Source organism: Gracilinanus agilis, chromosome 4 (genome assembly GCF_016433145.1).
Source record: "Gracilinanus agilis isolate LMUSP501 chromosome 4, AgileGrace, whole genome shotgun sequence".
Classification (NCBI taxonomy): domain Eukaryota; kingdom Metazoa; phylum Chordata; class Mammalia; order Didelphimorphia; family Didelphidae; genus Gracilinanus; species Gracilinanus agilis.
Genome location: NC_058133.1, coordinates 249,321,749 through 249,337,998, shown reverse-complemented (window position 1 = coordinate 249,337,998; position 16,250 = coordinate 249,321,749). Strand labels below are relative to the sequence as shown.

General features: G+C 42.6%; 1 protein-coding gene across 1 annotated transcript; it reads left to right on the top strand.

Annotated features, from left to right (window-relative positions):
- The first annotated feature begins 2,506 nt into the window (after positions 1–2,506).
- On the top strand, positions 2,507–16,229 carry ARHGEF15 (Rho guanine nucleotide exchange factor 15). The gene is made up of 15 exons (XM_044672564.1): positions 2,507–3,165; positions 3,579–3,899; positions 4,391–4,430; positions 4,844–4,899; positions 5,011–5,195; positions 5,401–5,561; positions 5,792–5,944; positions 6,104–6,233; positions 6,742–6,816; positions 6,891–6,983; positions 13,188–13,348; positions 13,437–13,589; positions 13,829–13,911; positions 14,060–14,164; positions 15,064–16,229. Exons 1-15 carry the CDS (start codon positions 2,550–2,552, stop codon positions 15,237–15,239), a joined length of 2,508 nt encoding a protein of 835 aa, XP_044528499.1. The 5' UTR covers positions 2,507–2,549; the 3' UTR covers positions 15,240–16,229.
- Positions 16,230–16,250: the final 21 nt, after the last annotated feature.

Genomic DNA, 16,250 nt, shown 5'->3' with positions numbered 1-16,250 from the left:
CAGTCACAACCATTGTCCTCCCATTCCTACCCCCACAGCTACACAAACATCCCTAGCCCAGTCCCTGACACAATGGTCTGGGAGGGGCCAGGGACTGGCTTCCTTTTTAGAGATCCCTTTCTGAGTCCTCACCTCAGGTCCCAGAGAGACAGCAATAAGCTAAGAAGAGGAGATTCAGGCACAGTGGGTACTAGAGGTGGTGGAGTTTAGCAAAGATACAAGGGCTTTAAAAAGGTTAGAGAAACTGAAGGATGATGGAACCTGATTGGGAGAGATAAAGGAACAGGAAACCAAGGAAAGCCAAAGGCACAAGGAGAAACAGAGCCATGGGAAAAATATGAAGAGAGAAAAATTAGGAGAGAGAGAGAGAGAGAGAGAGAGAGAGAGAGAGAGAGAAATGTGAGAAGGAAGGGAGACACAAGGCAAAATAACAAAATCATTTAGAATGATTTAGTATTGTAAGGGACCTTAGAAATTATCTAGTCCTTTCCTCTTATTTTACAGATGAGGATACTGAGTCTTAGAAAGTTTAAGTAATAATATCGAAATATGTTTTGCATGATTATGCATGTATAACCCAGATCAAATGGGTTGCCATTTTCAGGAAGGGGGAAGAAAAGAAGGAAGGAAGACAATTTGGATCATATAATTTCAGAAAACTTATGTAGAAAATTGTTATTACATTTAATTGGTAATTGGTAAAATCTTTACCAAAACAAAGTTTAAGTGACTTGTCCAAGTAATAAATAGCAGAACTAGAATTTGAACACCCTCCCACCCCCCAGCTAGTGTTCATTCTCATGATCAAAAATCTTACCCTTAGAAAACTTGGGAAACATAGACCCATAGGAAAGACACACCCATTTTCCCTTGAGATACACCCTCAACTAGCCCATCTCAACAAAAAGCCATAGATCTATCACTATAATCTGACATGAATGTACAAGATTACAGACCCAAAAAAGGTACTTATCTACCTTCTTGGATCCTCCACATAGACTTGTCCCTGAGAGGATCCCCCTACCCAGGCTCTCTGCCTTAAGCATCCTAATCTCCAGCATCTAGCCAAAAGCCCTGTCTGTATTTTATGGGAGGGGGGATTAGGGGTGGGAGTGGGAAGGAGAGGAGTGTCCGGTTGGGAGGAGGGACCTCATTCCTGTTTCCTGCCCCAACTCACAGGGTAATAGGAGTTCTTGTTCAAGAGCAGAGAGGACTGCCGGGTAAGAATTGGGGTGTCCTGGAAACCTGGAAGGGATGACAGTTGGGGGAGGAGCAAGGGAGCTGGGCACTAAGGGGTCAGATATTAGGGACCCTAAAGGGAACGGAAGCTGGAGGACAGTAAAGAACTAGGGCCTGGGATACTTGAGTCCCTAAAGGGAGTACAGAGAACGGGACCTAGGAACTGGATATCTGGGTTCCTGAGCAGAAGGGGAAAATGTCTGGAATGGAAGGGGAAGTTAATCTTTTTGAGTCTGCTTCGTAAATCATCATAGACTAGGGCTCTGGAAGAGGGAGGTGATGCCTTTCTCCTTCTACATCCCGAGGCAGATTTGGGAAGCCCTTGGATGTTCGACAGGTCTGGCACTATTGCTGGGGCTTTATTCTATTTTGGCATTTCCTCTTTTACAATAAGCATAGGTTCCATCCCTGAGATTCCCACTCAGCCCTATCCCTCTCCTACCTTCACAAAAATATCAACTCCATCTAGTCCCTTTTCTCAGTTCGTTTTTCTGTCTCTGGGCTTGTAAGGGGCTATGCGAATTTGGACTGAGGTTGGAAGAGGCTGGGATGGAGAGGGCTAGTCCTTGGGTCCTCTTAATCTCCCTGGTCAGAGGCTCCAGGACAATCCATACAGGAAAATAAAGCTAAAAATAATCCGGAAAGGGAGAGTCCAGGAGAAAGAGGAACTTGGAAATGGGGGTGGGAACTAGAAAACAGTGATAAATACTCCCTGACTCTCCTCTTTCTTTTGCTCCTTATCTGTCTATATCTGGGATTGTGTCTATCTCTGCATCTCTCTCACTTCCAAGTTCCCTTTATTATTTTATTGAAAACCCCTCTTCACTTTGCCATCACAAAGAATCCAGTCTCCCTTCCTCTCTTCTGCCTCCTTCTCACCCACTCTCCTTTAGCTCTGACTCATTTCCTCAGTTTCCTGAAGTCAGGAAATGAAGAGACAGAAACTGAGGAACCAAGACTGAGATGTCAGTTTTGAAAGACCTCTCCATTGGAGTTTGAAAGACAACTCCAGTTAGATACTGGAGATGGAATTGAGAACCAGGAAAGAGATAGAAATGGAAGATGAGGGAAGGCATAGGATGAAAAAAGGAAAAGGGAGAAATATGAGAAGATGAAAAATTGAAGGAGAGCAAGTACAGAAATTCCATTTTTAAGGGTCCACTGTTTGGACTACCAAATAATTGGACTACCAAATAAATATTGCTTTCTAATTTTCACAATATTACAACTAACCCTAATCTCTTCCCTTCTCCTCAATCAAGGTGATGCCTTCAGGACCAGGTCCCCCTAACCATTGTTAAATTTAGGGAATGATGTCAGACCAATCTCTTCCCCCAGCAACACCTCCATCTCAGAAGCCTCCTCGGGTCACTCGACCCCAACCTCCTTCCAGAGTCCGTATTAATCCACCTCCAGGATCACTCTTCAATGGACCCTCTCACCAGGCAGCAGCCACTCCCACTACTTCTCATGATCCCTTAGTCTTAACCTTACTGTCCCCACTTTGTAACTCTCTCCCCACCTCTACCAAGTCTCTAATTTTTCCATCTTCATCATCCCCCAAATCTAGCTCCTTTTCTTTGGCTCTACCAGACTCTTCATCCAGTCCTCCAAGTCCCCACATCCTGGGCCCTGGCCTCCCTAAGCTCCTTCCCCCATTTCCAGCTCCTCAGATCAACAGCTCCCCTGAACCCATCAGTCCCTCTCAGTCCTCATCTCCCAAATTTGGATCCTTGCCCCATCACCCCTCAGCATCTGGCACTGTCCGGAGACTAGCTGGGAAGTTTGAGGCAGGGTCCACAGTAGGGGGCCAAGTTGGGGAAGCTCCACTTCCTGGTCTCCAGGGTGGAGTTGATGAGAATGGAGAGAGAAAAGACTGTCATGATCCTGTGGCAAGGAGTGGACCCCAGGAGAATGGATGTCTAGGTAAGCAGGGGGACTCTGGCTTGAGATCATAGAGTGGTTCATGAGTCCTGGAAAAGAACAGGATCCAGAAAGATAAATAGAATTTGGGAGGTTGAATACTTGAGTCTTCAAGAGAAGAAGATCCTGGAGGGTAGAGAACTGTGACTGGTGCCAGTACAAGAAGTACTAGCCTAGACTAGAGAAGTAAGAATATTGGTCAAAACCTGCCCTGCTACTAACTAATTGCGACTTTGGTCAAGTCTTCATTTGGGGGCTTAGTTTTTCCTTCTGTATAATGAAGAGAGTTAGATTTTATGACTAGCAAAGTACCTTCTAATACTGACAAAAATTAAATAAAGTTATTGAATGCTTGGGCTCTTGAGGGACATAGGAGTGGTGGTCTATCTACTCAGGTGTTTTTTCTCTCTTCCCAGATACTCCCTTGTCCTGCCCACCATGTTGCCCCTGTCTCTGTCATTTGGCACATCCTGGCCTGGAACTTAAGTGGGTCTCTATGGGAGGCAGTGAGGAAGTCCCCTGTGCTCCTCCTCGATGCCCTTCTCGATCTCTCCCCAGTCCCACTAGCAACAAGAACACCTCTGTTGTTCTTACATCATACCGATCCATGGTGGAGCACAAAGTCCTCCCACCCCTTAAACCTCCCAAACCAGCTTGGGCCAGGAAGGAGGTCACCTGCCCTGAGCATACTCCACAGACAAATTCCAATGTGCTCCCTAAATATGGAACTCACCCAGGTATTGGGACCTGGGAATGGGGTATGGGTGCTTGGTTTCCAGAGGGAAGTAGAAGCTGAGGATAGGGAGTGATAAAGAGGGAAAGTGGAATTGCACAAAGGGGGGAAAACTCCAATTCCCAACAGATGAAGAGGCAGAGCTCAGGCAAGGAATCAGCTCAAGACTTGTTATGTGGCATAACTGTCCAAAGATGGAGTTAGCCAATCCTTCAGAGAAGGAGCATCTAGCATAGTATCTTTCATTTAGAAGGAATAAAATATCTTAAGAAAAATTCATTTGAATTGAAGTTCCTTCTGCCTTTGTCGTTCTCTGGTTCCCAAAGTGGCAGCCTTGTTCATTAGCTTCTCCTTTAATCTAGAATCTGATAAGTGATATAGTCTGCCTAGGGGTTCCCAGATGGGAGCTGGGGAATCTTAGGCAATGGGAATCAAAAGCCTGGGTCTCTCAGAGAAACAAGGTCTCTCACCCATCATTGTGGTTTCTCTCTTCAGGAGACAGTCTGGAAGAATGTCCGAAGACCCTGGTGGAAAGGTACCAGAAACCCTCTGATAAACTCCAATGCTCTAACCATCCCCAAATTATATGTCAAGAGGTATATCATGCTTTAAGGCCAAAGGAAAAGCCCATCTCCTTCATGAACCTTGTTTACTCATCCCGAAGGGTCTTCTCTCTCTCCCTTTCTCTTTTGAATTGCCAGTACATGGATTGCCCTTACCATTCATTTGACATTTAATCATGTACTGCATTGACAATTCGTCCTAGTCATTATTTAATTCTTCAGTGTTTATGTCCTGTGTCCCTTCCTATCCCCACCTCCCCAATTTATCCAAAAGCTCTTTGGGTGAAGAAGTTTTATCTGTGTATCCTCCCAGCACAGCACATAGAATACTGCCTCAATTAAACTTGTACTGCTTGGAAGGAGGTTTATTTTTCTCTTTCCACAGAGATCAAGAGCTAGAGGTTCTGAATGAACAGGATTGGGGCCTGCCTCTGAAGGATGGTGAGGGACTCTGCATTCCTGGGTCTTTGGGGAGGGAAAGCAAGGAAGTTGAGGCTGGCCCCTTGGGTCATTGCCCAGGAGCAGATCGGATTTCTATCACCTTTTCCTCAGAGCCCCTGTACCAGACAGCTGTGCTGGCTGAAGAGTTGTGGGGGGTTGGCAAGGACGGGAAGCTTCTCCCAACAAACCTTGGAGAACCCTCAGAACCTCGAAATACACTTTGGCAGGAGCTTCCTACAGTACAGGAGAGTGGCCTCTTAAAGACTCTCAGCCCTGAAGAGAGGCGAATGCAAGAGGTCAGATACCTGGATCAGGAGAGGAAACAGGAACTGGAGGAAAAGGGGGAGGAAGAAGAGCTTGGAACTGGGTGGTTGGAGGTCTGGGTCTTGGGAGTGGCAGTTTGGGGCTGGGAGACAAGCTAGGGGTAAGAAACTTGGATTCTCATAGATCTTAAGTTGAAAGGGATCTCTAAGGCCTCCATATCTCTTGACTCTTTCCCAGAGTTTATTTGAGGTGGTGACATCAGAAGCCTCCTACCTCCGTTCACTTCAACTACTGATGGACACCTTTGTGCTAAGTGCTTCACTCCGAGATACATTGACACCACGAGACCACCATACTCTGTTCTCTAATGTGCATCGTGTGCAGGGTGTCAGTGAGCGGTCAGTCTGCCTTCCCTCTGTTTCAGTAACTCAGGTTTCTTTCCCCCCTGTCCCTGCTTCTCTTAAGATTCTTGGTTTTAAACCATCCCACTCTAATTCCCATTTCCTCCATTCAAGGTTCTCTGTAGACCCCCCAATTCAAGCTGTAGGGTATTTTCCCCCTTTCCCAGCTCTTCTCATGGACCCAGATACCCTGGTCCTCTAACTCCTGGATTTTCCCACTTCCATAGGTTTCTGGGAGTGCTACTATCCCGAGTAAGGAGCTCTCCTCACATCAGTGACTTGTGTGATGTGGTGCATGCCCATGCTGAGGGCCCCTTCTCAGTGTATGTGGATTATGTGAGGAATCAGCAATATCAGGAGGAGACATACAGACGCTTGATGTGAGAGGACTGCGTTGACTGCTGATATCTGGGGATTGGAAGGAAAAAGTTAGGGGAGGATTTGAGGGTTGGAATTCCTACAGGGAATGGGAATACAATCAGTCAGATCTTGGAGAAGGCACCTGGGGCTCAGCTAGATCCTGTATCTTCCTTCCATAGGGAGACAAACATGCGTTTCTCAGCAGAACTGCATCGGCTGCAGAGCCTGCCCCAGTGCCAGAAGCTCCCACTGCCTTCCTTCCTGCTGCTTCCCTTTCAGCGCATCACCCGACTTCGAATGCTGCTGCAGGTGCAGGGTCTAGGGTCCCAAACCTGATATTTCTTGAACTAGCAGGGACTACCTGCTCTGGAGTGGAAGTCAACCTTCTTCAGGGCTTGCTCCAACCCAAGGAACCTCTTAATGTGGACTCCCCAATCCAGGGACCCATTGACTTTCATTCTGCAGTTGGGCCAAACTCTATAGTCCTCAAACAAGGGTATCCTGTCTTTAAATCTTCCAAACTATATCACCCAAGGTGGAGCTAGAAATTTCTGATTGATTGTTCCTTAGAAATCCACGAATGCTGCCACCTCTAACCCTACCTTTTATGCTTCTAAATCCATCAGTTATGAACTAAACAGTGGTTCAGTGTTCAAATTCCAGATCTGCTACTGGTATAAACATGGGCAAAGAATTTCAACTTTAGACAAGAGTTTTCTCATTTGTAAAACTTGGAAGGAGTCAATGACCTTTCAGCTCCCTTCCAGTTCTAAATGATCTTAGAACTCTGGGGTCACTCTTCCTTCTCTGTTCACAGAATATCTTTCGCCAGACTGAAGAGGGCTCTAGTCGTCGGGAGAATGCCCAGAGAGCACTGGGGGCCATCAGCAAGGTGTGTGTGTGTGTGTGTGTGTTGGGAAGAGGTGGGAGGAGGAGATAGGGTGACACAGGTCTTTCTCCCCCCAGATTATTGAGCGATGCAGTGCTGAAGTTGGGCGAATGAAGCAGACAGAGGAGCTGATCCGGCTCAGCCAGAGGCTTCGTTTCCACAAAGTCAAGGTCAGTGACTTTGGATCCCTGTGTAGGAGTAAAAATGAATAAATACTCCTAGTATTTAAAAATATATAGGATTTTAATAATAATCAAAAAGGGAGGGAAAAGAAAAGGACTCTTTCAGTCAAGTGAGCAAAGCAAAGAGAACCAGACTTCATCAAAGCAAAGCCCAAAAAGAGCCCCCCAGTGTGGGTCTCAACCAAATTTATCTCCCAAGCCTCTATACGTTAAAGGAGGACGTAACTTAAAAGGATGCTGGGAATGTAGCTCAGGTGTGGCAAATTTTCCACCTGCACACCTGGCACCCAAATCCCCAACTGGTTCTCACTCATATCCCCTACTCCGCTCCCCTGCTTACTGACTTCAAGCTCTCCAGGTTCCCATTTATTTATTTTTATTTTTTATTTTTATTTTTTTTAAACCCTTGTACTTCAGTGTATTGTCTCATAGGTGAAAGATTGGTAAGGGTGGGCAATGGGGGTCAAGTGACTTGCCCAGGGTCACACAGCTGGGAAGTGGCTGAGTCTGGATTTGAACCTAGGATCTCCGTCTCTAGGCCTGGCTCTCACTCCACTGAGCTACCCAGCTGCCCCGTTCCCATTTATTTTTATTTTTTAAAGGTATTATTAATTTTTATTTTTTAGAAAAGTTAACATGGTTACATGATTCATTCTCTTACTTTCCCCTTCACCACCACCACCCCCGACTTTCCCCCCACCCCAGCCGATGCGCATTTCCACTGGTTTTAACATGTGTCATTGATCAAGACCTATTTCCAAATTGTTGATAGTTGCATTGGTGTGGTAGTTTTGAGTCTACATCCCCAATCATGTCTGCCTCAACCCATGTGTTCAAGCAGTTGTTTTTCTTCTGTTTCCACTCCTGCAGTTCTTCCTCTGAATGTGGGTAGCATTTTTTTCCATGAGTCCCTCAGAACTGTCCTGGGTCATTGCATTGCTGCTAGTACAGAAGTCCATTACATTCTATTTTACCTCAGTGTATTGGTCTCTGTGTACAGTGTTCTTCGGGCTCTGCTCCTCTTGCTCTGCATCAATTCCTGGAGGTCTTTCCAGTTCACATGGAATTCCTCCAGTTTATTATTCCTTTGAGCATAGTAGTATTCCATCATCAGCATATACCACAATTTGTTCAGCCATTCCCCAATTGAAGGGCATACCCTCATTTTCCAGTTTTTTGCTACCACAAAAAGCTCGGCTATAAATATTTTTGTACAAGTCTGTTTATCGATGATCTCTTTGGGGTACAACCCCAACAATGGTATGGCTGGATCAAAGGGCAGGCATTCTTTTATAGCCCTTTGAGCATAATTTCAAATTGCCATCCAGAATGGTTGAATCAGTTCACAACTCCACCAGCAATGCATTAATGTCCCAATTTTGCCACATCCCCTCCAACATTCATTGCTCTCCCCTTCTCTCATTTTAGCCAATCTACTAGGTGTGAAGTGATACCTCAGAGTTGTTTTGATTTGCATTTCTCTAATTATTAGAGATTTAGAGTACTTTCTCATGTGCTTATTGATAGTTTTGATTTCTTTATGTGAAAATTGCCTATTCATGTCCCTTGCCCATTTATCAATTGGGGAATGGCTTGATTTTTTATACAATTGCTTTAACTCCTTGTATATTTGAGTAATTAAACCCCTGTCAGAGTTTTTTGTTATAAAGATTTTTTTCCCAATTTGTCATTTCCCTTCTGATTTTGGTTGCCTTGTTTTTGTTTGTACAAAAGCTTTTTAATTTAATATAATCAAAATTATTTATTTTACATTTTGTAATTTTCTCTAACTCTTGCATGGTTTTAAAATCTTTCCTTTCCCATAGATCTGACAGGTATACTATTCTGTGTTCACTTAATTTTTTTATAGTTTCCCTCTTTATATTCAAGTCATTCACCCATTCTGAATTTATCTTGGTGTAGGGTGTGAGATGTTGATCTAAACCTAATCTCTCCCATATTGTTTTCCAAATTTCCCAGCAGTTTTGGTCAAATAGTGGATTTTTGTCCCAAAAGTTGGGCTCTTTGGGTTTATCATACACTGTCTTGCTGATGTCACTTACCCCAAGTCTATTCTACTGATCCTTCCTTCTGTCTCTTAGCTAGTACCATACCATTTTGATGACCGCTGCTTTATAGTATAGTCTCATATCTGGTACTGCTAGGCCACCTTCCTTCACATTTTTTTTCATTATTTCCTTTGATATTCTTGATCTTTTGTTATTCCAAATGAACTTTGTTATAGTTTTTTCTAATTCAGTAAAAAAGTTTTTTGGTAGTTTGATAGGTAAATTAATTTGGGTAGAATGGTCATTTTTATTATGTTAGCTCGTCCTACCTATGAGCAATCAATGTTTTTCCAATTGTTTAGATCTAGTTTTAATTGTTTGGAAAGTGTTTTGTAGTTGTTTTCGTATAATTCCTGTGTTTGTTTTGGTAGATAGATTCCTAAGTATTTTATATTGTCTAGTGTGATTTTAAATGGTGTTTCTCTTTCTACCTCTTGCTGTTGTGATGTGTTGGAAATATATAGAAATGCTGATGATTCATGTGCATTTATTTTGTATCCTGCAACTTTGCTAAATTTGTTGATTATTTCTACCAGCTTCTTAGTTGATTCTCTAGGATTTTTTAAGTAGACCATCATATCATCTGCAAAGAGTGATAGCTTAGTCTCCTCATTGCCTATTTTGATACCTTCAATTTCTTTTTCTTCTCTAATTGCTACTGCTAGTGTTTCAAGTACAGTGTTAAATAATAGAGGTGATAATGGGCATCCTTGTTTCACTCCTGATCTTATTGGGAAGCCTTCTAATTTATCACCATTGCATATGATGCTTGTTGAGGGTTTTAGATATATACTGTTTATCATTTTTAGGAAAGGGCCTTCTATTCCTTTCCAGTGTTTTTAATAGGAATGGATGTTGTATTTTGTCAAAGGCTTTTTCAGCATCTATTGAGATAATCATGTGATTTTTGTTTGTTAGACTGTTGATATGGTCAATCATGTGGATGGTTTTCCTAACATTGAACCATCCTTGCATACCTGCTATAAATCCTACTTGATCATGGTGGATAATCCTCTTGATCACTTGCTGGAGTCTCTTTGCTAGTATTCTATTTAAGATTTTTGCATCTATATTCATTAGGGAAATTGGTCTGTAGTTTTCTTTCTCTGTTTTTGATCTACCTGGCTTGGAATCAGTTCTATATTTGTGTCATAAAAGGAGTTTAGTAGGACTCCTTTTTTGCTTATTATATCAAATATTTTTTTATAGTATCGGGATTAGTTGTTCTTTGAATGTTTGATAGAATTCACTTGTGATTCCATCAGGCCCTGGCGATTTTTTCTTAGGGAGTTTTTTGATGGCTTATTCAATTTCTTTTTCTGATATGGGATTATTTAGGTATTATATTTCTTTTGCTGTTAATCTAGGCAATTTATATTTTTGTAAATATTCATCCATATCACCTAGATTGCTATATTTATTGCCATATAATTTGGGCAAAATAGTTTTTAATGATTGCCTTAATTTCCTCTTCATTGGAGGTGAGGTCTCCCTTTTCATCTTTGATACTGTCAATTTGGTTTTCTTCTTTCCTTTTTTTTTTATTAGATTGACCAGTACTTTATCTATTTTATCTGTTTTCTCAAAATACCAGCTTCTAGTCTTATTTATTAATTCAATCGTTCTTTTACTTTCGATTTTATTAATTTCTCCCTTGATTTTTAGTATTTCTAATTTAGTTTTCATCTGGGGATTTTTAATTTGCTTGCTTTCAAGTTTTTTAAGTTGCATGCCCAATTCATTAATCTCTGCCCTCCCTAATTTGTTAATATATGCACTCAAGGATATAAATTTCCCCGAGTACTGCCTTAGCTGCATCCCACAGAGTTTGATAGGATGTCTCATCATTGTCATTCTCTCCAATGAAATTGTTGATTGTTTTTATGATTTCTTCTTTGACTAACTGGTTTTGGATAATCATATTTAATTTCCAATTAGTTTTTGATTTACCTGTCCAGGTGCCCGTACTAATTATTATTTTTATCGCATTATGATCTGAGGTTACATTTATTATTTCTGCTTTTTTGCATTTCTTTGCAATGTTTCTATGCCCTATTGCATGGTCAATCTTTGTGAATGTACCATGTGCAGCTGAAAAGAAGGTGTATTCTTTCTTGTCTCTATTTTTCTCCATATATCTATTAAATCTAATTTTTCTAGGATTTCATTCACCTCTCTTACCTCTTTCTTATTTATTTTTTGGTTTGATTTATCTAGACCTGAAAGAGGAATATTTAGATCTCCCACTAGTATGGTTTTACTATCTATTTCCTTCTTGAGATCTGCCAGTTTCTCATTTACGAATCTGATTGCTATGCCATTTGGTGCATACATATTGAGCAATGTTATTTCCTCATTGTCTATTCTGCCTTTAATCAGGATGTAATGACCTTCCCTGTCTTTTTTAATCATAATTATTTTTACTTTGGCTTTGTCAGAAATCATGATCGCCACTCCTGCCTTCTTTTTCTCATTTGAAGACCAAAAGATTTTGCTCAAGCCTTTTACCTTAAGCCTGTGTGTCCACCAGTCTCATATGTGTTTCTTGTAGGCAACATATGGTAGGATTTTGGTTTCTAATCCACTCTGCTATTTGCTTCCATTTTATGGGCGAGTTCATCCCTTTCACATTCAGAGTTATAATTATCAGTTATGTATTCCCCAACATTTTGGTATTCTCTCCTAGTTCTACCCCTTCTTCTTACACTATTACCTTTTAAACTAGTGGTTTGTTTTAGACCAGTCCCCCTTGTCCCCTCCCTTGATTTACTTCCCTTTCTACTCCCTCCCTTGTTATTCCCCTCTTTTTTATTTTTAAGGCCTAATGAATTCCCTCCCCCTTCTTCTCCCCTCCCTTTTTTGACCTCCCCACTCCACTGCTCCCCTTGGTTTATCCTTTCTGACTTTCTCAGTAGGGTTAGATAGAATTCTATATCCCAATGGATATAGCTACTCTTCCCTCTCAGGATTAATTTTTATTTTTTAGAAAAAATTTCTATGGTTACATGATTCATGTTCTTACTTTCCCCTTCACCCCCTCTTCACCCCCCCCCAAAGCCGACACGCATTTTCACTAGCTTTAACATGTCATTGATCAAGACCTATTTCCATATTATTGATAGTTGCATTGGTGTGGTTGTTTTGAATCTACATCCCCAATCATCAACCCATGTGTTCAAGCAGTTGTTTTTCTTCTATGTTTCCACTCCTATAGTTTTTCCTGTGAATGTGGGTAGCATTCTTTTTCATAAATCCCTCAGAATTGTCCTGGGTCATTGCATTGCTGCCAGTATAGAAGTCCCATTACATTCTATTTTACCACAGTGTATCAGTCTCTGTGTATAATGTTCTTCTGGCTCTGCTCCTTTCACACTGCATCAATTCCTGGAGGTCTTTCCAGTTCACATGGAATTCCTCCAGTTTATTATTCCTTTGAGCACAGTAGTATTCCATCACCAGCAAATACCACAATTTGTTCAGCCATTCCCCAATTGAAGGGCATACCCTCATTTTCCAGTTTTTTGCCATCACAAAAAGCGCGGCTATAAATATTTTTGTACAAGTCTGTTTATCTATGATCTCTTTGGGGTACAAACCCAGCAATGGTATGGCTGGATCAAAGGGCAGGCAGTTTTTTTAGAGCTCTTTGGGCATAGTTCCAAATTGCCATCCAGAATGGTTGGATCAGTTCACAACTCCACCAGCAATGCATTAGTGTCCCAATTTTGCCACATTTCCTCCAACATTCATTGCTCTCCCCTGCTATCATTTTAGCCAATCTGCTAGGTGTGAGGTGATACCTCAGAGTTGTTTTGATTTGCATTTCTCTAACTCTTAGAGATTTAGAACACTTTCTCATGTGCTTATTGATAGTTTTGATTTCTTTATCTGAAAATTCTCTATTCATGTCCCTTGCCCATTTATCAATTGGGGAATGGCTTGATTTTTTTATACAATTGATTTAGTTCCTTGTATGTTTGAATAATTCAAGTTCCCATTTATAATATTGCCCAAGCCCTGTTTTTTTTTGGGGGGAATGGGGGGTGGGTAGGGGAGTGTATACAGGGAATACAGAATGGTAGAGCTGTGAATCCTTTCTTTCTGTTTCCCAAACCCCACCCAGGCTCTACCTCTGGTCTCCTGGTCCCGGCGTCTAGAACTGCAAGGAGAGCTGATGGAGTTGGGGAGCAGGAAGGGCAGGTCCCTCTTCAATTCCCGCCCCCGACTTACTCCCCTCTGTCTTCTGCTCTTTAGCGACCTACTGCTCATCACTCAGCCTAAGAGGTGGGCAGGCCTTCTGGGTGATGGTTGGGGGAGCATGTGTGAGGGGAGGAAATAAGGCATTTCTCCTGATAATCTCTCTTCTGGGTAGTGGGCAAAGGCTACATGTTTTGGATTATGCCCATCGTTCCCTAGTCCAAGCACAGCCAGTTCCAGACCCTTCTGGTCCTCCAACTTTTCGTCTCTCACTACTCAGCAACCACCAGGGCTGCCCTACCCATCGATTACTCCAAACCTCTTCTCTGTAAGTTATAACATCCTAGACTGGCTATTCAGCATATATTATCTGACCCTATGATTGAAGTGTCTGTGTGTGAATTGTATATGTAATATATATATGAATTGTAAGATGATCATTCCTCTGATCTCTTCCTCCAGACCAACCCCCTCTATCTAATCCCTCTTCCACCTCCCTCTGGATGCCCCTAGGAATCTAGGGGACCAGCTGTGACTTCTCCATGTTCTATCTACTCCCTACCCAAGGTCTGACATGCAGCGCTGGCTAGGGGCCTTCCCCATTCCCGGACCCCCTCCTTGCTCTCCAGACACCATCTATGAGGAGTGGGGTGAGAACATGCTTAATAGAGATGGGGTGGGAGAAGGAATATCATAAGAAAATGGAGTCTGAGGGTGAAAGGGGGGAGGGATCAGTCAGGGGCATTTTCTGGGGACCTGGGTTTTAGTCTGGTCTTGCATCTTCCTCATGCTCTCCAGATTGCACCCAAGCCCTGAGTGCAGATTCTCATGTAATTGCCAAGACAAAGGATCTCAGCCTGGAGCCTGGGGACCTTGTCAACAAGATGCACAAAGGTCCAGAGGGTAAGGGAAACCAGACTTCTCCATTAGTATCCCCTAACATTTTCTCACTTACCCTCCCCACCTTTCTTTATCAAGCTTGATACAAGCCTTTCTACTGATTCAATTCAATTAATCAAACATTTATTGTATGCTGTATACTGATTTCTGTGCTAAGCCTTAGAGGACATGGATAAGAATCTACACAGGGAATCTGGCATAGAAATTTTGTTAGCTATATTATGATACAAAACATTGCATTTGTACTTAAGAAAGATCAGGAAGAATAATCCATGAGAAGAAATAGAAGCTATTACAAACTGGCAGGAGGTGAATTAAGGAGGTGATTAACTTAAATGTAGATGATATTTGGTTTAACCTAGAGTAGGATTTCAAAGGTCAGGGTGGAGGTGGGAAAAGCAACTCAAGCAGGAGAAGCTGCTACTCAAGTCACTCTCCTGGTGCTCTCCACTGGCCCCAACACCCCCCAGGAACAGGGATTCTTTACCTTTTTTTTTTTTTTTGCTCTTAAATCCTTTTGGTAGCTTGATGAAACCTATGGACCCCTTTTCGGAATGTTTTTAAATGCATAAAAATAATACATTGGACCACAAAGGAAACGAATTCTATGGAACTGTATTTATCAAGGGGATAGCTAGATGGTTCAGTGGATTGAAAGCCAGGCCTACTGACAGGAGGTCCTGGGTTCACAATTTACCTCAGGCACTTCCTGGATGTGGGATCCTGGACAAGACACTTCCTCACTGCTCTTCTGGTTTAGAACCAATGCATAGTATTGCTTCTAAGACAGAAGGTAAGGATTAAAAAAAAATCACTTTTTAAACGAATCCTTGGACCCCAGGTTAAGTAATCCTTTGTGCTAGAAAACTCTAGGAACCACTGAAAACCCCATTTTTTTCCAGCCTGGCTGAAGAGTATCCATGGGGCGTATGCTGCTCAATTGGCGAGTGAGGTGACAGGTGAGCACACCCGACGGAAAAACCTGCGTCAGCAGAAGCAGTTACTACAAGAGGCCGGGAATTTACAGACAACGCCCGCACTTTCCAAGGGCTCGCAGCAGTCTCCCGCACTTACGTAGATCTATGGTGGACCCCTAAATCCCGGGACAGCTAGTTGGAGATTGGCATTCTTTTGAGTAGTTGAAGGCAGAGTCGTCTTAGGCTCCCACCAATGAAAATGACGTTTCCCTGAAGTGGCAACCAATGGGAGACGGAGGCCCAACATGGGAGCCAATGAGGACAGACAGAGCTGTAGCCTCTTCTTTCTTACAAAGACAAAGAACAAGTCTCTTCATTTCCAAAGTGCTCACTACTTGTGAGGACGTTGCTGGCCAAGAGGACATTTTCCTACGGGACTAAACAGCCAATAGGGAATAAAGGCGCTAATTATGTAACCAGCCAATGAGAATGGAACTTGTATTTTTCTCAGTCAGGTCTCCCGGACCATTGTTCCCTGGGATGTCTCCCTCTCTTCTCACCCCCGTGTGCGGAGAGGAATATGGGGTGAACCTCAGAAAACGTGATGTGTTCACTTTAAAACCCAGGTAGGGGTTCCCTGGGTTGATTTGTCAAACCAGTTTTCTTTAACTGATTGTCACAGTGTTCTCTTCCAGATTTTTTAACCCCTTTCTCCCCATTTTTGGAGTATATCATAAATGGCTCTTGGAGGTGATTGATGCTGGTGTAGATGTGTAGGACGACTCATGGGGAGGGTTCGAGAGGAAGAGAGTAGGTGCTTGAACTGAGGAATAGAAGAAATACATATGGGGGAAGTGTTAGGAGGTTCTGCCACTTAACCAAATATATTACCTTGGACAAGTCATTTCCCTTCCTCTGAGAATCACCTTTTCTCACCTCAGTCACAATGCATTTATGAAGAGTTTCTTATGCGGGAACTCTGCTAAATAAACACTGGGGGTAGAAAGAAAGAAAGGCTTTTGGCCACTGTCCTCACATTCTCTAGATCCTTTAAAACGGGACTAATTCCTACCTCACAGGATTGTTATGATGATTTATAAGATAATAGATATCAGAGCTCTTGAGGGCAGCTAGGTAGCTCAGTGGATAGAATGTCCCACCTGGAGTCAGGA

Excerpts from the sequence above, each read along its gene's own strand:
- ARHGEF15 (XM_044672564.1), top strand. The coding sequence starts at position 2,550 with ATGATGTCAGACCAATCTCTTCCCCCAGCAACACCTCCATCTCAGAAG. Across the intron at positions 3,900-4,390 it reads TAAATATGGAACTCACCCAG|GAGACAGTCTGGAAGAATGT; the intron begins GTATTGGGACCT and ends TTCTCTCTTCAG. Across the intron at positions 5,945-6,103 it reads GAGACATACAGACGCTTGAT|GGAGACAAACATGCGTTTCT; the intron begins GTGAGAGGACTG and ends TTCCTTCCATAG.